This window comes from Nicotiana tabacum, chromosome 9 (assembly GCF_000715075.1).
Source record: "Nicotiana tabacum cultivar K326 chromosome 9, ASM71507v2, whole genome shotgun sequence".
In the NCBI taxonomy this organism is placed as follows: Eukaryota; Viridiplantae; Streptophyta; class Magnoliopsida; order Solanales; family Solanaceae; genus Nicotiana; species Nicotiana tabacum.
In genome coordinates, this window is record NC_134088.1 from 113,059,469 (window position 1) to 113,085,174 (window position 25,706).

At 35.0% G+C, this 25,706-nt stretch overlaps 2 protein-coding genes across 2 annotated transcripts; both read left to right on the forward strand.

Annotated features, from left to right (window-relative positions):
• The first annotated feature begins 773 nt into the window (after window positions 1–773).
• LOC107796568 (V-type proton ATPase subunit a1) lies at window positions 774–14,196 on the forward strand. Its single transcript, XM_016619363.2, has 18 exons — window positions 774–1,190; window positions 3,894–3,938; window positions 5,091–5,213; window positions 5,352–5,459; window positions 6,038–6,151; window positions 6,249–6,422; window positions 6,663–6,800; window positions 7,713–7,820; window positions 7,943–8,050; window positions 8,151–8,299; window positions 8,920–9,073; window positions 9,174–9,334; window positions 10,240–10,446; window positions 10,524–10,707; window positions 11,342–11,425; window positions 11,867–12,063; window positions 12,156–12,215; window positions 13,620–14,196. Exons 1-18 carry the CDS (start codon window positions 1,050–1,052, stop codon window positions 13,822–13,824), a joined length of 2,460 nt encoding a protein of 819 aa, XP_016474849.1. The 5' UTR covers window positions 774–1,049; the 3' UTR covers window positions 13,825–14,196.
• A 2,161-nt stretch (window positions 14,197–16,357) lies between these two features.
• Window positions 16,358–20,133, forward strand: LOC107796570 (uncharacterized). Its single transcript, XM_016619364.2, has 5 exons — window positions 16,358–16,791; window positions 18,047–18,298; window positions 18,607–18,750; window positions 18,830–19,516; window positions 19,606–20,133. The coding sequence occupies exons 1-5, from the start codon at window positions 16,681–16,683 to the stop codon at window positions 19,831–19,833; spliced, it is 1,422 nt and encodes a 473-aa protein (XP_016474850.1). The 5' UTR covers window positions 16,358–16,680; the 3' UTR covers window positions 19,834–20,133.
• The last annotated feature ends 5,573 nt before the right edge of the window (window positions 20,134–25,706 follow it).

Here is a 25,706-nt window from a genome sequence, read left to right on the forward strand (position 1 = left end):
TTCACGAACAAGTTATAAGAAAATAGTCTGTGAGAAAAATAGAGAGTGAGCGATATTGTAGTGAGGTGAGAATATCAAAAGAGTGTTATTTCTTTTGAGTATTGTAGTGGTCTTTGAAGTATTTTACTCGGACCTACAAAGGGTTTTTCACGTAATAATCTTGGTGTCATTGTCACTCTTTTTCTTGCTAATTACCGTATTTCGCTTCTACGTGATTATTTCGCTTCTATTACTGTAAATATTATTTTTGTAGGGAGTTCATTTCCAACAAGTTGCGGAATATTTGTGTATACTCAACCTTGCTTGAGGGATAATTGGGTATTATATTATTTTGTGACAGAAAACTATACCATCTTTTATATTTATATTTATTTATTTATTTTAAGAATTTGTCTCATAGATGTTCAGGTAAAAGTTATTTTGCTCTTCCATAATTTCATTAACACACCAAACTCTCATTTGAATATCGAAAAATGAATCTTTTTCACTTTTTCAATATCACCACCAATCCTTAGTTCAACATTTACTAACATCCAAGAGGCAAAATTCTCATCCATTACATAAGAAAATCAATTTCTACCCTGTTTTCGTGAAGGAAAAAAAAAACTCTCCAAATATAAACCTCACTAGTCATTTTAATTTTCTGCATAGAATAATATCCTTTTTTTTTTCCCTTTTTAAGATCACATACATATGTGATATGACTCACCATTTGACCAACGACTAAAAGGTATAGTATATTACAATTTCATTTCTAATAATCTGAATTTTCTAATTTTTACCAGTCCATAGTCCATCCCTCTCTCCTTCTTCAGACTCAAAAAAATAAAAGGAAAAAACCGAATGGCAGTTAGTACCATTTGCCCCCCTGCAAATAAAATACGAATGAACTGAAATTCCAAAATCGGTGCCGCCATTAATAACAAAACTCTGAGAAACGTACAAAGTACGATTTAAAAAAAGTGTGAGTGTGTGTGTTTTCTGTGATCAGATCTGAAGAAGAATTAGATAGGATCTCTCTACACTAATTTTTGTTCAGTGTATGGAAAATGGAGTACATAGACAATTTGCCTCCAATGGATCTGATGCGTTCAGAAAATATGACATTTGTACAGCTCATCATTCCTGTTGAGTCGGCTCACCCTGCTATTACTTACCTTGGCCAACTTGGCCTTCTTCAGTTCCGTGATGTACAGATCTATACCTCTCTCTCGTTTCTTTGTTGATGTGATTATTTAAATTCAATTAATCGCACCAACTTTATTTATTTGTATGCTAATTTTATGTATTAAGCTGGTTATTATTGTTCCTTTGCTATGATCCATTGAGATTCAGTCCTTTGTTCTTCTCATTTGAAATTGAGAAAAATAACATTCTATGTATTTGCTCGGATTTTAGAACATTAGTTATGACATTGATATGAATTTATTCTTTGTTGGTAGTGGCGGAGCTAGCGTCTGAGTTACGGGCGCTGCCAAACCCAGTAACTTTGGTTTAAATCCTGTATTTGTAAATCAATTGAAATGTACATATTGTTAATTTAGAACCCACTTACTTAATAAAACTAGAATCCCCAACCCATAAGTTTCAAATCCTGGCTCCGCCTTTGGTAGTAGAGAGGACTTGTCATGTTGGTGCAATTGGTGATTAAGAATTGATTTAATAATTTTTTTTTTTAATATTTAGACTTGATATGTACAATATGTTGTGAGCTTAAATATTGGGATTGGAGTGAGTAAGGGATTGAGGTTGAATAAGTTTTGATCACATTCTGATTTAAATGGCTAGAAATGGTGGCTACTAAGTTTCTTTGCAGTAGTCCTCTAGCTACTAGATCTGGTTGATATTGTGTTTAATAATTTTTTCATCTTTTTCAGAGTCTTCGTCTTCGTCACTACTCCTTCAGTTTTATTTTATATGACGATATTTGATTGGATACTGTTTAAGTTAGTTTGACAGAGAAACTGATAAAAAGAAGTTTCTTTTGATAGAGAAAACATCACATTCAAAGTAAAAAGTTGAATTGCTTAATTAATTGGAATTCTTGAAAGCTATGAAAGTTCTACATAAATAGAATGGTATCGCAATGGAATGAGTTCATATAAATTGGGATGGAGGGGGGAGTATTAGAAGACTGATGATTAGGAGCAAGTGTCTCGAGAGTTATGGATCAATATCTTGACCATTTCCTAGATATTTTAGGAAGAAGCATGTAACGGTCAGATAGTCCGTGCCTTATTTTTTGGTGTAACTGTTGTACCATCTTGGTACTTTATTAATCAAATTTTACCCCATCTTATTTAAAAAAAAGTGTCTCAAGAGTTTTTCTTCATCCTTTTTGGGCTGGTAATTAAGTTAACACCCTCCACCCACCTATAACCAGATTTTGATGCTCTCAAAGCCCTTAAATGCTTTAAGCCTCTTCACCATTGCCATTCTTTTAATCTGAACAAGAACTTTCAACCTTCCTAAACATATAACTAATGTTTTAGTGTTCAAAGTCAGCTAGATGGAAACAGCTGTAAATGGTAAAATAAGGTAGTTCTCTTTACCTTTTGCCCTCAGTAAAGTTGAGTTATGGCAGATGATAACATATTAGAGTCCAAAAAGATCTTGTAAGAGAGATCTTTCTCTTTTTCCTCGGTTGTACTCGTGATCAGGCCTCTTAAGTTAGAACAGATTGTTAATTGCTATCTTGCTCGGTACAAGAGAAGTAGTCAGCATTCATTTTCCTTTGTTTCCTGTGAATTTGGTTTGAAAAAGCGTAGCTGCTTAAAGCTTACGAACCTTCAAGTTGTGATGATTTCTACTGTCACACCTGGAATAGTGACTACAGATTGGAACTTTCTTTTGATCTCTAAGCTTGACGAAACACATCCCTATTAGCGTAATACTTATCGTAATTACTGAAATGCATCTCCAAAGGAGATAAATGAATTTTAAATTTCTTGGGTTTGCCTCTGATTATACTAATGAAAAGAGATACCAAGGAATTGGTTTACGCAAAATTTTCATCAAGGAATAAATTGATTTTCTCTCTAACTAACAACTCATTTTTAGATATTAGATGCATTATTTGTATTGCAGGAAGATAATTATGACAGGGTACAAACTTTTGTTCCAAATCGCCCTTACTTCTTTGGCCTCTGCTTCTTCCGAACAAAGAAATGTTGTTGGCAGGGTTGCTTTTTCTTTTGAAGTAGTATTTGAAAGATAGATTCAACTTTAAATCTGGGTATCTATGTGAAACAGACTCTAGTTTTTTTCTGTCTAAATGGTTTGTTGTTAAGAAGTTGCTAACCAAGAAAAGTACATGATAAAACCAACCTTTTAGAAAAAGAAAAGAAAACTACATGATAATAATTTGATCATCTCCCCAGACCCCACTTGTGGGAAACTACTGGGTTTGTTGTTGTTGTTGTTGTTGTCGTTGTTGTTGTTGTTATACGGGTGCTTGTTTCCCTTCATTAATAAAATATTTACTACATAAAGTAAAGGTTTTGATCTTGAAGGGCCAAAATGAAGTGTATTTCAATAAAACAGACTGTAATGTCCTTCTACTGAATTGTCTTGGTGCAACGTCTGTATGGATTTAGTCAATATCTTAAAGTAACGAAAATTTCTCTATGCTTGTTTTTGCTTTTGGAGTTGGGGGGAGGATGGGTAGAATAGCCCTTTCCTTTATTCTTGATGTTTCAGGTTTACTACTAATCACATGATTTAGTCCATAAGTCTGTCATTACTATTCATCTCTCTGACTAGATTTTGGTTGTGGCAAATTGATGTCTTTACTTATGCCTTATAATACAATGTTTGGTATTTTGTGTCTGTTTCACCTTCTTTGTTATTGTTAACTGGGAAACGAACTCACTATCTATGTTTTCCTTTTGCAGTTAAATGATGATAAGAGTCCTTTTCAAAGAACATTTGTAAACCAGGTATACACTAATAGTGAATATCACATCTTTGTGTTGAATATTCTATATGTTGTTACCTCAGTGGAATTTGTCTGTGTCAATAACTTAATTTATTAAATTGTTAATCATTGTTAGCAGTATTTTTGACAAATCATAATCATTATTAACTTTGCTGAAAAACTTTGAGAGTTGATGAAAGTCAATTGCTTTAAGTCAAGATAAGAAGTACCTTTGTCCTATTTCAGCTTGTAATGGTAGTGTAAAGTTACACTGAGGTTATTGTAATAGTAGCATGCAGTGATGTTGAGGTTATATGTAGGATATTGAAAATGTTTGAAGTAAATAATGTTGTTGCTATTCTTTATCTTCAAGATTGACCTGATTTTAAGATAAACTCCTCCATATAATCCTGCATTGATGCTACTATGGTGATTGATAATTCATATTATAAATTCAACCTTAGTTACATGAAACATCTGATTGCTAAAATTCCTTTGGTGCTGAGAAAAGAGTGAAGCTCCCTAGATAGGTGTTTTCACCTTTTTGGTTGCATAATTAGTGCTAAAATATAAACGCCAACCTACCTTGATTCTTCAAGTTCTAACATATATTTGTCCCCATCTCTGCTTCCAGCTTCAACATCTAAGATATAAACTAACATATAAGAGCAACTACATTGATCTCTCCACTTGTTTGACTCCATTCTCCCCTCTTTTGTCTATTATATCCATTTTAGTCTCTTTCTATTTTTTTTTTCTTCAGAAAACTTCTTTTTCAAAATTTGTTAAAAAGGATATGCTTTAAAATTTTGATGTAATATTTTGATTGACCAATTAAAGGTTATTCTGAACATATTCTAGTGTGAATAGTATTCAGATTTTGCACTTAGCAAATATTAAAAAAAGAACTGAATAGTTTTCAAGCAGTTCAAGGGAACTCTACTATTTGAGTTGCCTTCCTAAGGTACTTGACGACTACTAATTTTCCAAAGCAGCGTGATACCTCAGTGTTTCTGCTGGCAAAGAGGAGGTCAATAACTTGGACTCAGAATTTGGCATGTAATTTGGTTAACATATGTATGGAGTTACTGAAGTATCAAAAGCATTTGCAGAATTTTATGGTGCAGTGGTGTATAATTATCTTTTCATTGTAATCGTGGATGATCTTTCATAGGTAAAAAGATGCGCAGAGATGTCAAGAAAACTACGATTTTTCAAAGATCAGATACAAAAAGCTGGGCTGCTGCCTTCTCCGCGTCCTGCTTCACAACCTGATATTGAACTGGAAGAACTGGAGGTGTTTTTCTTCTTGCTGACAAACGAACACCCTACTTTCTTGTCCAAATCGTGTTTATGCTTCTTCTTTTGGATATTTTTCCTTTTTATACTTTTTTTGGTTTTCGTAAATCTCATGCAGACCTATTCTGAATTTCAGATACAACTTGCAGAGCATGAACATGAGTTGATTGAAATGAATGCTAATAGCGAGAAGCTAAGGCAATCATACAATGAGTTGCTTGAGTTTAAGCTGGTATTACAGAAGGTACAATTTAAATTCTCTTTCTTACTGTTGCATTAATGAGCTCCGTTTACATTTTGAGAAATTGGTCCATGTCTGACTAATACTGCTTTCTGGATATTTCATCACTATGTGTACGCCTGTCATGCATATGTATTTGTTATGCATACATGTGCAAGGTATTGGCTTGCATTAATGTCCATCTATTTTGCTTCTTCTATCCTTGCATTGAACTGTTTAGCCATAATTAGGGTGTAATGCTTTTATAGTTCAAAAAGCATGACAGAGGTCTGTTTTTTATTTCTAAATGCTTTAGCTCTAATCAATCAGCATTTATGCGCTAAGCTTTTAATGGCTTCTCAAGTAACGTTGTTAGTTGAGAAATTGGTTTTTCATACTTAATCTGGTGTTATTAATGCCTGACATGGTGCTTGCCAATTATGTTTCCTTCAAGCGTTTGAAACTTCAAACCACTCAACAAACTTTATAGACAAATCTGTTCTAGAATAGGTACCAAAGTCATACTTTTTCTTATGGTCGAGAAATATATGCCTTTTCAGAGCTATTCTCATTTCTGCTCACTATAACCCTGCAAATTTTAGGCTAGTGACTTCCTTGTCTCAAGTAGAAGTCATACAACAGCTCAGGAGACAGAATTAGATGAAAACGTGTACTCCAATCATAACTATTCAGATACAGCATCATTACTTGAGCAGGTAATTGATTCTTTCTTGCTGTTAGACTGATCCGGTGCATGATAATGATTATCTGTATCTATGAAGCATCTGAGATAAGGTTTCTTTCAATCTTCAGGAGATGCAACCAGAACTTTCAAATCAATCTGGAGTAAGATTTATTAGTGGCATTATCTGCAAGTCCAAAGTTCTACAATTTGAAAGAATGCTATTTCGTGCAACAAGGGGCAATATGCTTTTCCACCAGGCAGTTGCTGATGAAGAAATCTTGGATCCTACCTCAAATGAAATGGTTACATTCTTTCTTCTAAATTGTTCTTGTGTTAATGCCAGGAAATAGTTCTGTACACTGGTGCACTAAGAACTTTTTCCTAATAAAGGAAACTGTCCATGAATTATCTTCTCACTTTAGTATGATTTCATCAATACTCTAATTCCCATTCATATTCTTATTTCTTTTTCTCCTTGCTTATTGAAAATGGCTAACTATCAAGTACACTATGTGGTTAACTCTCAATTTTTGCTTCTGTAGGTTGAGAAAATAGTCTTCGTAGTATTCTTTTCGGGCGAGCAGGCGAGAACAAAAATATTGAAAATATGTGAGGCGTTTGGTGCTAATTGCTATCCTGTTCCTGAAGACATGACCAAGAGGAGGCAAATAACTCGAGAAGTATGTTGGTTAACTTTTTAATGCAATCTTTCTGATTACTAGAAGAGAGTTTCATAGACATCATCATTGAACGAACTTGTTTTACTAAACCAGTCAGTGTACTTTGGGATATACTGCTAGCCTAAGTTACTCGGACTCTTCACTTTCAGTGCCGCACCCGTGTCGACACGACGTGGGTGTGGGTATGGGTGTGGGATCCGTGTCGGATCTGGTCAACCGATTTTGGGTACTTTGACCAAAATCAACGGAGAAATTTGGGACAGATACTATGATTTTTGAAAACAAATCAAAAGCTAGGGTGATATGGAAGAAAATGGAATACCTTGTATATATAAATTTCTATGTCAGTCCTTTTCCTTTTATCTCCTAAAATTCTACTCTTGTTCAATATTTTCTCCTTCTCGGAATACCTTGTAAGTTTTTCACATGTCTCATAATTTAAACATATTTTTATAACTCTATTTTTAAATAATTGAATTATAATTAGCCGAATCCCCGCACCCGTATCCGTACTTGGATCCGTACCCCCGAATCTTTAAATTTAGATCATGAAGGATCTGACCTCTAGATCTGCACCCGTATTGGACACCCGCCCCCGAGTCCGAGCAACTTAGCTGCTAGCAGGATATGGAACAATTTCTTTTTCTTCTGTCTAGTATCTTTTGTGTTTTAATGTATATCTGAGGTCATATTATGCACCGAACAAAGTATACATGGAAAAATGGCCAATATATTGGTTGTACAATCACTAGCAGTAGCACTATGTGATGTAGCTTTCACATTGCACCAGTTCGATGAGTCTAACCCTAGCTCTCTTTTGTATATTGTTATGTACGTATATTATATCGATTGTAATCATTTTCAACTGCCCTGTCCTAAAGTAAGACTAGTGGGATAACATCTTGAGTGCAGGTTTTGTCTCATCTATCTGAATTGGAAACCACTCTGGATGTTGGATTACGTCATCGAGATAAAGCTTTAACGTCTATTGGATTTCACCTCACAAAATGGATGAACATGGTAAGAGTGACGACAACAGTATAAGTTGTCACTTTTATAATATAGTTTAATTAGTGGCTTGTGAGAGCAAGTCTTTATGTGACCCTGAAATACGAGTTGAATGCTCTAACTCTTTTTTCTAGGTTAGAAGGGAAAAGGCTGTTTATGATACATTAAATATGCTGAATTTTGATGTCACAAAGAAGTGTCTAGTTGGAGAGGGCTGGTGTCCAATATTTGCAAAGACTAAGGTACTCTTCTTTTATGTTATTTATGTTAGCATTTACATATACTGTTTCCATATGCATTATTTATGATAGTATTACCACGTACATGCTTTTGACACGTTAGATACAAGAGGCTTTGCAACGTGCGACAATTGATAGCAACTCACAAGTGGGAATTGTATTTCATGTGATGGGTGCTGTAGATTCACCTCCAACATACTTCAGGACAAACCGTTTCACAAATGCATATCAAGAAATTGTAGATGCGTATGGGTAAGTAAATGTATAGTAGCATTTAGTTATCTGCGAAACTGATTTACAATGTAATGAGTTAGGTGATGCTGTTAAGTTCTGGGGATAGAATCGTTGACATTCTTCTTTACATGATTCCTTGTCGAATCTAGTGGCAGCAGCTTGTCCATCTGAAATTGATTTAACTTGGTTTATGTGTGTCTATATGATTCAGTCATTTATGGACTCATGGGTCACGTCATCTCCTTTAGAGTGTTACTGATTTTGATGCGTATATGGCTGGAATTTTTTTTTCCTCCTTTTCCTTTAGTTCAGACACTGACATTTGAAGTAAGGTGTTTATTATGCCTGAGGCAAAATGATATATACTTAAAACAGAGAGTCCTGTTTTCTCCCCTTTCTTTGTTCTTTTTACGTGTAATGCTATTAATTTGGGATGCTTCAGCTCTTCAAATAAAATTTTCATTTTCATTTGTTTTCCTTAAATCATATATGAAAAATCATTTTCCATCTCTTATACCTTTCTGGCCTGTTTGGTTAAGATCAAGTGTAGAATCTATTTTTTTTTTTGTCAAATTGAAATATACATGTCTTCTGTTGCTTCTGAAAACAAAAGCACTTACTAATGTCTACATTGACAGTGTTGCTAAATACCAGGAGGCAAATCCTGCTGTTTACACCATTGTTACATTCCCTTTCCTTTTCGCGGTGATGTTTGGAGATTGGGGTCATGGAATTTGCTTGCTGTTGGGAGCATTAGTTCTTATTTCTAAGGAAAGCAAGCTTAGCTCTCAAGTATGTCCTCTCATAGTTTCAACCTCTCTCTTGGAGTACTTAACATCAGTAATTATGCAATTATATATTCCTTATGTGATCAAATAAAATTTTCTGGCAGAAACTGGGCAGCTTTATGGAGATGCTCTTTGGCGGTCGCTATGTACTCCTCTTAATGTCAATATTCTCAATTTACTGTGGCTTGATATATAATGAATTCTTCTCTGTTCCGTTTCACATATTTGGTGGCTCTGCATACAAATGCCGAGATGCTTCATGCAGGTATGAATTATAACCTTGTTAAATTTCCATTTAGAGTACTTCGCTTTGTGATTTGTCAAAAGTAATGATAATGCAATCTCTTATGTGCTTCTGGTCAAGACTGTGATTTGCATTTTTTAAGCTCCCTCACCCAGACCTTATTACTTGATTAAAAAAAGCCTCCTCGCCCAGACCTTTAAAAGGATAGCAAAGGACATTTTCAACTATGTAAATAAGAGCGAAGAAGTGGTTGCTTTGGCTACACTTTAAGTTATGTTATTAAATCCTAGATGAGAAATAAACTATTCTTTCTTCTTTTATTTATTTGTTTGGGGTTTCGGGGGTTCTAGATGGGGAAGAGTAGCTTTTGTTTCCACTTCTGCGCAGGATTTAAAATCTGTTTTTGATTTTGTGATTAAGCCTTCAATTCATTACGACCATAACAGGTTACTTATAACTACAAGTAGTCGAGGTTCTTTGGATGTTTCTAATAATTTGATCTCAGAGTCAGGTTAATGCCTCAATCGCTTGGTTTTTGGGATTTTCTTAGTCAGGCTTCTTATATTGTTATGTACTTACGGTGAAGATTGGCTAAGTTTCTATTTGATTTCTACATATTTTTAAGTAGCCCCACTGCTTTCCGGTCAGGTACAAGACACTGTAGTAATGCAATCAAACAATCATTTTCTCCATATTTCTTGGACATATTCAGATATTGCTCCTCAAATAATGTTTATGATGGTTACTAGATAAAACAAAATAACGTTTATGACGGTTACATATCGTTCGTCTATACTGGCACCTTACTCTTGCCTCCCAATCGTTGAATGCACGTATAGCTTGAGTTAGATTTTAATGCATCGTTTCCAGCTAGCCTTTTTACATTTGCAATTTTTTAACTGGGATTTTGATGTTTGTATTTACAGTGACGCATATACAGTCGGTTTAATAAAATACAGTGATCCTTATCCTTTTGGTGTGGATCCAAGCTGGAGAGGTAGCCGTTCGGAGCTTCCTTTCTTGAACTCCCTTAAGATGAAGATGTCTATTTTGTTGGGTGTGGCACAGATGAACCTCGGAATTATATTAAGTTACTTCAACGCACGTTTCTTCAACAACACACTTGATATTAAGTGCGTATTCCCTTTTCTTCTGTCCCCTTTTGATGGTTTTCTCGTTGAAGTTATTTATTCCATTGATTTGTTATCAGGTATCAGTTTGTGCCACAAGTGATCTTTCTCAACAGCCTTTTTGGGTACCTGTCTCTCCTCATTGTTGTTAAATGGTGCACTGGATCTCAGGCAGATCTCTACCATGTTATGATTTATATGTTCCTAAGTCCTTTCGAGGCTCTTGGTGAAAACCAGTTGTTTTGGGGCCAGAGTGTGCTTCAGGTATGTGCCATTGCATCTCTTTCTAATCTTCTGCTCTTAGGGTTCATTTGATCTGCAGACGTGATAAGGTAAAACTTTAATACCACCGGATTACATTGTAGGATATGATGTTAATTAATGGAATATGGATAAGATTGTAACGCTTGTGTCCCATGTTTGGTACAAGGATTTTAAATCTCTGCGACGAATTTCCTTGGCATAAATGCATTAAATAACTTATAGAATAAGGATTAATTTGAAATGAAGAATTAGTCATGATAATGTATCTCTGTATATTTGTTAAAAGCTATTCGACATTAATTAAAAGCAATACAAACAAGAAAATAAAGAAAAGGTTGGTGGCAGTGTGTGGGTGGAAGGGGAGAGAGAAATCTGTGGAGTAAAAAAAAACCATTTGATATCATAGGATAACTTTTGTTTGCTTCTTCCCTAGGGATAATTTATCCAGTACTTGGGGGTGGGTTGCGGGGGTGGGAGGATTTTATTATTTCATCCATAATCGAACTCTACATAGACAACCAAACAATTGATTATCTTAGCATCCATAATCCCCCCTCACCCACAATCCATAAATGGAACAAACCCTTGAAAATCTCTCGTCCCTTGCTTCTTTGTTTAACAATTATTATTGCAGGTAGTATTGCTGCTTTTAGCACTTGTTGCTGTTCCATGGATGCTTTTCCCAAAACCTTTTATTTTGAAGAGACTTTACACCGAGGTAAGTACATTTGGTTGCTTTTGCTTTCTCACCCTTCACAATGAATTGAATAATGTACTATCTTGATGATCTAGAGGAAAGTATAAAGGAATGGATAATCAATTTTCTTTTAAAAGGGCACAAGTAATGGAATCATTGAGGATGTAATCTTGTTTCTCCTAAGAGTCAGTTTGTGGTCGTTGAGTGGAGGGAATTCTTTTGTAGAGAAGAGGAGAGGTTTGGAATTTAGGGTTCCCAATGGGCAGATTGACTAAATTGAATTAAAACAAGTTGAGTCACTAAAAGGGTCATGATCCAATCCTCCCAAAGTTTACTTGGGCAAGACTGGTTTATTCAATTTTGGCTATATAATAATTTTTTTAATCATCAAACCAGAAGTGTTTGTCTTTTCTTTTGACATTTTTCTTATGGTTATTTGGGCTACCTTATTATGATTCTCAGAGATTTCAAGGCGGAACTTATGGCCTTCTTGGAACATCTGAGGTGGATACTTATGAGGAACCAGACTCTGCGAGGCAACACCACCATGAGGAGTTCAATTTTAGTGAGGTTTTTGTGCATCAAATGATACACTCTATTGAGTTTGTTCTGGGTGCCGTCTCTAACACTGCATCATACCTTCGGCTGTGGGCTTTGAGGTATATCCTTCATTTTTACTTGTTTTTTTTTTGTCATTAACAGCAACTTGTTTTATGTTTCTACCAAATTGATGTCTGTGATGTTGGTGCAGTTTGGCTCATTCTGAATTGTCTACTGTGTTCTATGAGAAAGTTCTCCTCCTTGCTTGGGGGTAAGATTCCACGACTTTTAGCTTTTTTGCTGTTCAGAATTTCCTTGTTTAGACATCGCTTAGTGTCTTCATGGATGTTAATAGTAAAGTTCGAAGTTTACTTCTGTTAAAATGTCAAGTTGTTGAATCATGAATCTGGTGAATACATTTGGTTACTCAAATTTTCTTTGCAATAGTATGGATTTGGAGGTAGAACAAGTAACTCCCTCGGAACTAGCTCAGTTCTCTTATGCAATGGCTCTATCTGTTTAGCAACATCTCATCCAAACTATTCTTAGTCTTATACTGAAGTATTTTGTGTACAAGAATATCTGCTGTCTTGTACTCATTGAAGGAAGTCACAGAGGAGAGGTAAAATTGGCATTTATTTAGACTATGGTGAAAAGTGGAAGCATGAAAAATGGACAATGCATCATTCGTACCATTAATAAAGCTAGTGTAATTACCATGGTCTCTGCTCAGGTTCTAAATGCATATTTGCTACCATGTTCCACTATAAACTTACAAATCCTAGGGCTAAATTTGTTATTCTGCTTTGGTCTCTACTAAACGCCAGTATCTTAACTTTAACCCGCTATGTCCTAGATATATCTCTTTTCTATTTTGCCTAAAAATAGCTCTTTAAAATATTCTCCGCTTTTAATTATAGCAATATATGTATGCAAACAATTAAAAAATTGTCTAGACAATATGCACAGTCCTGTGCAATGCCATGATATCTGGTGCTTATATATTATTATGATGTGTGGTGACTGGACCAATGCATCAAGGTTCTTTATCTAGACAATATGCATGCTCCTGTATGTGTGTCAGTGCGTGAGGTACTTCTATGCATCAATAGGAAGCACATTTATTCCGTAATTGAGTACTAACTTGATTTGGAATCAAAAGGCTTTCTTATTCTTTTGGTACCTAAAACTAGGTCTCTCTTCTACCATGAATTGATTGATATACAATTTTGTTGAAATCTTTTTCCTTTTTAGGTGAATGTTGTGGCATTTTCTAATGAAATGACATGACAGTGAAGACCACATCAGTGCTTCTTCTTGCCCTTGTGTCTCTCTAATTTTGTTTTTCTCTTGGAAGGGGGGTGGGGCCTATGTTGCTCGGACTCTCCGAAAATGTTGCCGGGTGTATGTCGGATCCTCCAAAAGTAGTATATTGTTGGAGGATCCGACAGGGGTGCGGCAGTATTTTGGAGAGTCCACGCAACATAGGGTGGGGCAAGTTGTGGGAGAATGGGGAGGGCAAGAGCACTTCCTCATGTGTACTATGATGGTAGTGGTTTGTTTTATGCACCATAGCTAAAATATGGCTGTACAAATTGATTGTGTTGTTTAACATTTTGCCCTCGACATCATAGCTATCAAATGTACCTGAGGACTAGATGCTTAATAATTGCAGGTATGATAGCCTGATCATACGGCTAATTGGGCTGGCAGTATTCGCCTTCGCCACAACCTTTATACTACTCATGATGGAGACTCTTAGCGCATTCCTTCATGCATTGCGTCTTCATTGGGTGGAATTCCAAAACAAGTTCTATCACGGCGATGGTTATAAGTTCAAGCCATTCTCTTTTGCTGCATTAGCAGATGATGAGGATTAGTACATAACCTTTATTTTCCCTTATTTTTTTCCGGGGAATTCCACAGAAAAGAGGAGTTTCTATATCCAGGGAAAAGATTTTCGAAGGACCCAATTTTGGCTGACTATTATTGCGCACTTTCTGTTGATGAAGCAGCTGGTTTTAGCATAGAATTGTAAAGTTGGCACACATAATCTTTCAGTATAGTGGTATGAAACTGGGCTCTGCTTATGGCCATAGTTAGTTGTTAAAGAAGAGATCTGTAAATTTTTCTTTATAAATCCTTTACATATTGTTTTTCAAACACGAATAAGTTAATTGTAAAGAGGGAAGTCTTTATATAGCATTTATCTTAAGGGTGTCTCATTCTTTTGTGGAGGCAAATTTACAGAATCAGCAAATACATGCTCCTTGTATACATTTAGTGAGTCTCTACAGATTGTTGTAATAATAGAATTTTCTCTTTGAATTTCCTTTTTTGGAATCGCCAAACTTTGATAAATGAAATGGTCAAATTTAGTAGATTTGAATTAAATAACTACTGTATTAGCTTTTCTTATTTTTCATGGGATCAAACATATTCTAGCTCGCTAATGAGGTCCATGACTCAGAAATTGAAATTTTCTGCTTGTGCATTTAGATTCTCATTTGATACTTCTTCAGAAACTAGATATCTGAATAATAAATGCAGAAATAATAAATTCGATGAATATTCATTTTTTACAGTCTAATTTAACCACCTCTTGTCGAGTTTTTTTTTTTTAAAAAAAGAATAGGGGCACAATGGAAATTGACAGGAGTGTGCCACTTTTCTCTCGTAACACGAGTGTGTTTCTGAGAAATAAATTGAGCCAACATACAAAATTGAGCGATTGACCAAAACCAATTGCATTTGTGAAACAAAAAAGTATATATATATATATATATATATATATATATATATATATATATATATATATATATATATATATATATATATTATTGGATCGGGTTGCACGCCACAACAATATTATGTATTTCTCAAATAAATTTATCAACTAGGCGTCTCTTTCATTAACTTTCCGAATATTTCACTCTATCTTTTAACTTAAGGATTCTTGAATTAAACGTTCGTAGATGAGACATAGACACGTGATTGATTTGTAAATAGATTTATGATTAACAAATCTAGAGACCGCCGATGTACTTCCCTTTTCTTTCTAAAATGACGTTTTCGCCAAAATGTTCGAAACTGATACTCTCTGGCTTTTTACCACTTTTCCAATGTGAGGAACTTTTAGGGAGTTCAAACTATTTGCCTAAAATCTCATTCTTTATTACGATTTGCATATTTGAACTCTCTAAAATTTTTTCTTAATTTGAATAATCACAACTTCGTTGATATAGAATATAGAGCACAATAGAAGACAAATTTATAAAGGTGATAGTAATTAGTTGTGATTAAGTTTCATTAATGTCGGTATATTATTTTAGGTCCAATATTGTTAGGCGTGCTAAGATTTACATACCGATTTTAAATGTAGCTTATAGTGTTAGAAGCGTCTTATATTGGAGAACTTGAAAAATAATGATTCATTGCTTAGGATTATAACGTTACTTGAAGGTACTAGTCTACTACATGAAAAATTATGAAACAGAGAATAAAAACAAATGGTAAAACCAAGGCAAAAGCCATGTAAATCATGTTGGTATATATATATATATATCAAATCATTAGTTGACCTTGAACTAGTCACGAGTTCTCAACTGAATTGTTTAGTTATAGAATTCCATCTTTAGTTAGGGTTTCGATTTAAAAAAAATATAGTATAGGTTAATCTCTCGATTAATTCGGGTTTAAGGGAGGGTGATCGAAGGGACAAACTTTTGATCTTTTCTCTATTGCGAGAGGTTTATTTCGTATCAAAAATATGTTTGGGAAGGCCAGGAAGATTAATTGGATAAATTCCACTAGGAATCCCACGAAGCAAGTGGAAAGGAAGTGGAGATAGTCCACTTTAAATATTCCATCCTAATCACACTTTAGAAGATTATTTTTTAAATTAATATAATAATGATTTTCTTTTCTTCTGCTTTAAGAGATGCAGGCTACTTTGGATAATTTATTAAAGGAAATAAATTTAAATTTTTCGAGGATATATCTAAAGACTATATAACAATTATTTTTTTAAATTTTTAGACAATTTATTTAACTTAATTAACAAAAAATAGGAAATGTCCAACTAGAAGACAAAAAAATTTCACATGCTCATGCAATTCTAAATTAATTATCCTCTGTCCGTACCATTCATATTTTAAACTTTTTATACACCTTGAATTTAATAGCTTTAATTATATAAAAATTTTGTCTAAAATACCTTTATCTCTCTCCCATGCCTCATTTAATTTACAATAAAAAGTATGCTTCTTATTTCTTAACCTTAAATATTGGGAACAAATTAAGTTGATCAAAACCAGTAATATTTGAGATAAGATGAAGTATTAATTAAACAAACAAAAAAAAGAAAGATGGAGAAAGCGTACGACGTCGTATGAAAACTGTTGAATACCACCGAAAGGCAAACGAAACCAGTGGTATCCTGAAAAACTACACTGAAATTTGGTGTAAAATGGAGATGTTATCTCAAAAATCTAGGCGTGTCTCATACCTGCAAATGCAATGTGTCAATTATCCAAGCGTCCCCTACTGTTACAACTTTTGCTGTTTCTCTTTTTTTTTTTAAAAAAAAGCAAACACTTAACACAAATACATATAATAATTTCTTACTAGCTTTTAAGAAAATGTCATGGTTTTAGTAATTTCTACTCTACCAAATCCCAAAACTTCAATTTCTATAGTAGAAAAGGAGTTATACACAGTAGATTGATTAAGGAGAGATGGAGAAGGTGTACAAGGTTTCTGGTGGAGATGATTTAATGGAGTTTTATAAAAGAGAAATTGGGTTTTCTCAGCCCAGAAAATTCTCTCGCCGAATTTCTGCTTCTGAGGTTTGATTTATTCCCCCACTTTTATTTCAGCTAAAATCATCATATCTTTGGATTTGTTATTTTGGGTCTGATTCTTTTTTTGTTATTGGGTCTTATGGGAGCGAAAAAATGTGATTTTTCCCGCTGATTGAACTGTATATGAATACTTTCTCTAGTTTGATCAAATTCTTTTTTTTTAGTATGGTCAGGTAGCACTTGAACTCTACTTACTAATACTACTACTACTACTAACAAAACAACAACTACGACTCAGTCCCAAACAAGTTGGGTCGGCTCTGTACAACAAACAATAACAAACCCAGTCGGCTCTGTACAACAAACAATAACAAACCCAGCTAAATGACACATGTGAGGTCTGGGTAGGTTAGTGTGTACGCAGTCTTACCCCTACCCATAAAGTCAGATGCGGAGAGGTTGTTTCCGATATATCGCTTAAGGAACGGTAAAAATAAAGCAACAAGCAAAACACATTAAATAAAAATCCATTTAAACTCATCTCTTACAGATGACTATTATAACTGATTCAACTAGCTTGGAGATGAGGGCTAACTGATAAAAAACAACAAACCCAGTGAAATTAAAACTTCAACTAGATTATTACCTACAATTTTTTTTTTGGGGATTGACACTGACAAGTTTATTGTTAGTTGCCACTTTCTAACAACCTAGCATTTAGTAGAATGGACTTAAGGTTTTTTTTTCTCTATGAATTTCAGAATATTTGGGGACTTGGGGACTAGAATTTTGAGTTTGTTTAATCAGTTTCCTTCCCGATAGCGATATCTGATGTGAGATTTTGGTGACTTACAGTATGCCAATATAGATAAATAATGACGCCTTTCATACTCTGTAATGATCTAGTCTCTGTTACTGCTATTTTTCGTATAAAAGTCATACTTTAATATGCAAAGTTTTAACATTTAATGTGAAGGTAATTCAGATCCATGAGGTAATTTATTCGATAAATACTGAAGATAAATATTGATACTATTTATCTTTAAATAACCTTATAAAAAAAAATAAAAATCAAAAGGATAAATAAATAACTATGCCTTTCATATGCTTTAATGACAGTATCTGCTGCTACTTATGTTCGTGTAATGTCGTACTTTTATATGCAAAAAATTTCACGTTGATGTGAAGGTAATTCAAAATCTAGGTGAAATTTTATTCTGCTTTGTCTAAGGTGTTTGCAAATTCATGAACATACATTGTGAGCCACTGAGAGAGTTCCTTTTGTATAATTGTGGGTCAGGCTATGGTCAAGCGACTGGATTTATATGGCAAGTTAACTGGTCATGAAGGATGTGTAAACACAATAGACTTCAATGCCACCGGTGATGTTCTTGTCTCGGGTTCTGATGATAGAAGAGTGATACAATGGGACTGGGCAACGAGAACCTCAAAGTTGTCTTATCCATCAGGTCACATGGACAATATATTCCAGGCAAAGTTCATGCCCTTCACGGATGATCGTAAAATAGTAACTGCATCCGCTGATGGTCAGGTATGTTTGCCATCTTACGCACTATAATATATGGAACATGCGAGACAGAAAACATAGAGCAAATGCTTTATTGAATGGTTCTGGCAATAGTATTTAAATGCGACATTTTCTTTTGTCCAAGTATAATTTTACACACATTTGTTATCTGCATATATATACATTCAGCTGTAGTTTCTGTATAATGAAGCGATACTTTAGACCTGCTGAGTCTGCTGCTTCATATCTCTAATTTGACAAAGGCAAAAGAAGATGATTGTGGCTCTGACTCCTATGTGCTTATTTTCAACGTATTGCAAGCACTGCTGCAGGTGAGGCTTGGTTTATTGCTGGAGAATGGTCGGGTAGAAACAAAAAGAGTAGGAAAGCACCAAGGTCGTGTACATAAGCTTGCTGTGGAACCAGGAAGTCCCTACATACTTTATAGCTGCGGTGAAGATGGTTTTGTTCAACACGTAGGTCGCCACGCGCTTCTTTACTTGTTACATTGTTCTCTTTTCATGTTATTTTGCCGTGACTTGCATTATTGTGCAGTATGATCTGCGCAGTAATTCTTCCTCAAAGCTTTTACGTTGCTCGTCATTTGCGGAAAACAATAAACACTCGAGCAGCATAAGGTTGAATGGCATTGTGATAGACCCAAGAAATCCTAACTACTTTGCTGTAGGAGGTTCCGATGAATATGCGCGTGTATATGACATCAGAATGTACCAAATGGATGCAAGAACCAGTTCGGATAGGCCAATCAACACATTTTGTCCTCATCACCTGATTAAGACAAATGATGTTCATATTACAGCACTGACTTACTCAAACACAAGTGAATTGCTGGTTTCATACAATGACGAACTGATATACTTGTTTCAGAAGAACATGGGATTGAGTCCGGCTCCTTTGTCTTTGCAAGGTGAAGACTTGGACAAGCTGGAAAAACCACAGGTTTATTCAGGACACAGAAATTCACAGACAGTTAAAGGAGTGAGTTTCTTTGGTCCGAATGATGAATATGTATTGACCGGGTCTGATTGTGGGCATATATTTATCTGGAAGAAAAAGGACGCCAAGCTTGTCCGCTTGATGGTCGGTGATAGGCACATTGTAAATCAGCTTAAGCCCCATCCCTGTATCCCTGTTCTTGCTACATGTGGAATAGAAAAGACCATAAAGATTTGGGCTCCCACATCCAAAGATGTTACTCCTTTGCCTCCTGATGTTCAAGAGGTGCAAATCCTAGTACTTCTGTTAAAGTTTTCATGTTTGTCTAATACCTGATGACTTATGATTTCTCCACTTTGTCTTGATCTAAGCAGATAATGGAAGCTAATAGGCGAGGCCGAGAGGACCACTCAAGGGTTACACTCACCCCAGACATGATAATGCATGTTTTACGTCTGCACAGGAGGCAAGCACTGGCTTATATTGAGAGACGAGAAAATTCGGAGGATGTTGATAGTGACGAGGATGAAGAGGGAGGCGCTTTTGTGTTAGGATTCTCAGATGGTGAGGAGGGAGAAAATTCCGAATGCAGCATTAGCTAGTCCATATGTTTCTTATCCGCCAGCACAATTTTCTTTTTCTGTTTTACTTCGTGTCCTCGCTGAGGGCCATTTTTGCTCCTATCATGGCTCGGTCAGTTCATGCATCTTATAGTGGTTGAGCATTCACATGTTCAGGGAAACATCTTTCTTTAAAGTTGGTGCTTGCTGCCATGTTCCAGCAAACATGGTTAATAAGTGGGTGGTGTAATCTGTAGCCACTTAAATCAAATTGAATAGTTCATCTGTAAATTCTTCTATCCTGTCCTGGCCAAAGTATAAGAGAATGGTTTAATCTTGAAAGTTTGTTCCTTTTCAGAATCCATCATTTACTTGGTATATGTGCTTGTAGTTCTGTGGACTTCATTATCTGGAGTCAACTCAAGTCCAAAGCTATTATCTTATCTTGCATTATCTATTTTGACATTGCACAGCAACAAAGTTGCTAACCGATAATTTTGCACCAATTTACGCCCTTTTGCCTGTATTTTCTCACTTATTTAAAGAACTCATTTGCTCTCTTTCCTAAGAGCTTATCAACTCATGTATAACTGAATAAAGCACAATATTTCACACTATGACAGATGTATATGCTTCTTAAATTATACTAATAAGTACTCCTTTCATTTACTGGGCATATCATTTGGTTTGTCGTCCATATTTTTGTACTTGTAAAAGGAAGCAACCACAAGGAAATAAATGAAGAGCCAGAAGACATTGTCCATTCTTCCATCATTGATATTGTCATGGTTGATTGTCTTTGAACCAGATCAATCAACACGTTCCCCAAATAGAACGCGATGCCAATAAACAATGAGACCATTGCAGTAGAGGTGTTCTTCAATGATGTTGGAAAATCTTGGTAAAAAAACGCGATATGTCCTGGAAAATGGAATCCTTCTTCGATTCCATTCAAAGCTAGCTGTGGCAATAGCCAAAAGACTGATAATGGAACAATAGCATCCTTTTGTCCTTGGAGGTGGTGTGATCTACCTATTCTCAGTCGCCAAGACTCCACCATAAGTGATATTCGGCTTAAAGTATGTATATTTATAAGCATATTGCCTCGCATTTTACTCATGTTTCATAAATTTCGGATGTGTAATGTAATAATTTGTTAGTTCGTGGTATTTTTATGTGTAGAAGTCATCCGGAGATAATGTGGGACGAAGGTGCACGATTTGAAGCAAAAAGGGAACAAAGTGAAAAATTTGGACAGTGTAACACCCAGGGTAGTGTGGGGCATTATCTGTGGCGCAGTTTTCAGAATTCCCAGCGCCAGGGCTAGCGCCGCACGCTACCCTGGGTGCTGGGTGACAGGAACTTGTCCTATTTCGTTCGGGACTTGGTTATTTCGACCCAAGACGCCCCAACTCGTATAAAAGCAAGTTATAAATCTATTTTGGAGGGGGAGACACCACTTTGAGAGAAAAATACAAGTACGAAACCCTCAGGAGCACGATTGTCATCAATTCTTCCATCCTTCATTTAGTATTCATAGCTATTATGTTTGAAAACAATATTTTGATTATTGTTATGAACATGAGTGGCTAAGAACCTCATTATTCTAGGGTTATGGGTCGTTCTTGACTATAGTAATTTGACGGTTGATTGTTTTGCTTGATTTTATCATACTAATTTGTTTATTCAATCTTGCACTTAATTATTCTATTGCGTAGCTAACAATAGAGTACTATTTACGAATTTATAGTTGAACTTGAAAGTGAAAACTATAGATTGCATATAGGATTGAGTAGAGTAAGTTCTTGAATTCGGACATTGGAGAATAGATTCACGCGCGATTAGGATAGATATATTCTAGTTGTCTTACTTGATTATTTTTTCTAGGAAATATATATGTGTTTTTGTCAAGTTTGATTCTATAGACATATAGTCTTAGGGTGGCTTGAATAGGCGAGCGAAGCGTCGAAAGAAATTTGCGATCATAATAAACTATGTTAATCAACATATTAGATAAGTCAAGTGATTACATCAACCGGAAAAACGCAATAGGAGAGACGTTAATCCCATAATTTTTTCTAAGTGTTGTTTGCTCCACTTGCGATCTTATTTTCTTACTTGCTTATTAGTTCGTAGTAATTTAGTTACAAAAATCACAATCATCTTCTTCACACTCAATTGAGCATTAAATTTATAAATAGCTTGGATTGGACAATAGTTAATCATAAATCCTCGTGGGAATGATACTTTCTTATCACTTTATTACTTGTCGACCACGTATACTTGTGTGTGCGTTTGGACCCAACGCGCTTTTGGCGATGTTGCCGGGGATATAGAAATTAACTATTTGTCTGAAATACGCTTTTATTTATTTTTGTTCGAGTGTTAATTTGTTTGACTGTTTCTGACTCTACAGGTGTTCACCTTGAATGCTAAGAAGAAGCAACAATTTGAACAACCTTCCTCTTCCTGATCCTAAATTTTAAAGACTCTTCCACAATTAAGGAGGGAGGCAGAAAAAAGAGCAAGAATTGCAGAGTTGCATTGTAGTCCAACCATATCCAATCGAGATGGCAGAGAATAAAGAAAGGCCGGTGATTGAAGCCGCACGGTCTAGTCTCACTAATATGACTCAGGCTATCGTGAAGCTTGATATAACTGGGCACTTTGAGCTGAAACATTACATGGTGCAACTGATTCAATCCACAGAGCTATTTGTGGGGTTGTCAATTGAAGATCCCCAAAGGCATATCCAAATTTTTTTTGGAGATTACGGATACATACAACTATCCGAACGTCTCCAAGGACGATGTCAGACTAACTTTGTTTCCCTTTTCTCTAATGGGGGAAGCAAAGGAATGGTTAAACAAAGAGCCCCCAAGCTCGATCTACACTTGGGATGATAATGACATGAAAATTCTTAATCAAGTTTTTTTCACTAAGAAGACAAAGGCACTGGGTTTCAACAATGACATGGTGAGACTCTTCGTCAAGCTTGAGAAAGATACTAGAAACTCCTCAGAGACTGCCCACAACCTACCTTAATGCAAGTATTAGTAGCTGCTTCTACGACCTGAACCTGTGACTTGTAGATCACACCAATACAACCTATAATAAAGGGAAAGATGTATACATATAATTGACCGTGCCATTCAAGAATATACAAACTCTAAATCCTAAATTCGACTCTTAACCAAAGGACAAAGAGACAATGGGACATACCTATAATAAAGGGGAAAGTTATCCATCCACCGTTCTTTCGACCAGAAGACGACTGCACTGCTACTTCATCAACATGACTTACTGAATTTTCCATAGTTAGCTACAAGTCAACTTGAGAGAAGAAACTATGTTTATTTCTACTTGCTATGAGTTCTTACGTTTTTTAATAGAAGGCAAAGTTTACCTTGACTTACACGCCATATTTTTACCAACCTTTTTAAAATGTTGCAAGATGAGTATATATATTATTTGGAGAATCTGGTTTAATCTGGCATCTGAATAACGTTGTCAGAGGCGCAGCCATGATTTCAAGCTTATAAATACTGAAGTCTAATTATTCTAAATTATTGGGTTGCCAAAATTTAAAGCTTATAGATACTGAAATCTAATTATTCTAAGTTATTGGGTTGCCGAACCCGTTCTCGGCACTCTAGCTCCGCTCCTGCTTCCAGTGATTCAGTTTCTGCTTCTCCCTATATGTGACTATGATAGGTGATATTATTTGTTTAAACGCAGTCCAAATAAACAAAAAGTTAGGCGTACCTAAAGTTAGAATAAATAAAAGGAGCTGAATGCGAAATACTATATAGAATATTAAAGTGTGTCTGTTTTCAATATTTTTGGAGGACTTAGCATTAAACTATAGAAAGATGAACATGAAGTCATCTCCTAAATACAGTTTACTGTAATATTTTTCCGAGACAATGATGAGAAAATACTATCAAGTTGGGTATTTTCCACCTCATCAATGTTTAGAAAATGCTGGTGCCGTAATACTAAAATGAGTCAATTAATACATAGAATAATCCTAGATAATTTAGTATCTTAAAGAAGTACCTTTTCAAGCAATGATGAGAAAATGTCAACTCTTTTTTTCTTATTTTTAATGATTGTTGTATCCATAATCCAAGGCGATGACAAGACATAGGCTGGCCAAGATTTAAAGGTTGTGAGTATACTTTTGTATTCAACTAGAAGGGAAAATTGCCAAATATATCTCTCTACTTTCATATATTATTTATATTTAACTTTCGTTATATTATCGGGCCAAATTTACTCTTACAATCAGCAAACTTTTAAAAATACCCGTTGATCAGTTAAGTAATTCAAAATTTCTCAAATTCCTTTTATTTAAATCACTTGTTGTTCTTCTTGATCCACTATTTTTGAAATAATTGACATTTACCTGCTTTCTGAATTAGAGAAAACAAATAAGAGAAAAAAATATTAGATAATACAACTGAATAAACAAAGTATAGTAAATTAAAAAATATAAATTAGGTAGTTTTTTAAAATTCTAAAAGTATTTACAACATTCAAATTTTAATGAATTTATTGAACCAAATGTATGAGACTTTGCAAGTACTAGTGATTGAAGTTGAAGTTCCTCGGAGGCTTTACATTGCCTAATTCAACTTTGCTTTAATTAAATGCTACACATTTTGCACTCTTAAGTTAGTCGATCGAACTCTATACTAACTAGGCAATGACAAAATATATTTGAATATACATGAACATACATGATGATCTATGCATATAATACATAATAAATAGACCCACTAAATTCTACGGTATGTATATGATTGAAAAATAAATAAAATTTTAAACCAATTTTGTTTATTACAAAAAGAGAAATGGGTGCATTGGTAATAAAAAAAAATTATGAATAATTTGCATTGTCTAGTAACTTTAGCATTCACATTAATAGTAATTTTTGAAATTAAAATAATGGACCAAGAAGAACAACAGGTGATTTAAATAAAAGGAATTTGGGAGATTTTGGATTACTTAACAGATCAAGGGGTATTTTTAAAAGTTTGTTGATTGTAGGGGTAAATTTGGCCCGATAGTATAACAGAGGTTAAATGCAGACAATATATTAAAGTAGATGTGTATATTTGGCCTTTTCCCCAACTAAAATCTGTTTGGTATATGTCACTACTAGTATATCACTATTTTTTTTAAAGCCATGTACATATGTTTACATGAAATTTTTGATGAACTTTTTGGGTGCCAGTGACCCTCTCTATACAACATAGGTCCGCCTCTAGATAGGATATACATTCAGAAAGGAGGAGTCCATTACTCAGATGGTCACACAACTATTCAAAATTATCCGGTAAACACAATTAGATTTCTCAAACTTTCGGTGGCCGAAATACCTATTTTACCCTCTAAATTATCAACATTTATCTCTTTTCTTGATTAACAGGTGAAAAAGAAAAACAATCAACTTGGACCTTCTGATAATACAAAGTTCAACCACAACATGTCTCCTGTGTCCTGATTTCAATTCACTAAACCAGGTCTGACTCAAATTCATTCATTTACTTAACATGTTCAGTTGATCTACATTGACAATGCTTAGTGACAAATCTGCTAACTGATAATTTTGTTGCAAAAAAGACACCAATTTACACCTTTTGTTAGTAAGCATTCACTCATTTAAAGGATTCATCTCTTTCTTACGGTCACTCAATGGAGACGTTCGCCTTTGTTTGGAATGAAGATGGAATGAAAACATGGAAGCGGCTTCAATTAGTTTATCAGCCTAAGGCTTCGCTCTGTTACCTGTGTCATTCAGAACCCGCTGGCTCCAGGGGGGGGGGCAGCTCCAGAGGCGCTGGCGCCTGGCTTATCAATGCTTGTAAGTTGTAACTGAAGAAAGCTATATACCATGACAACTGTACATG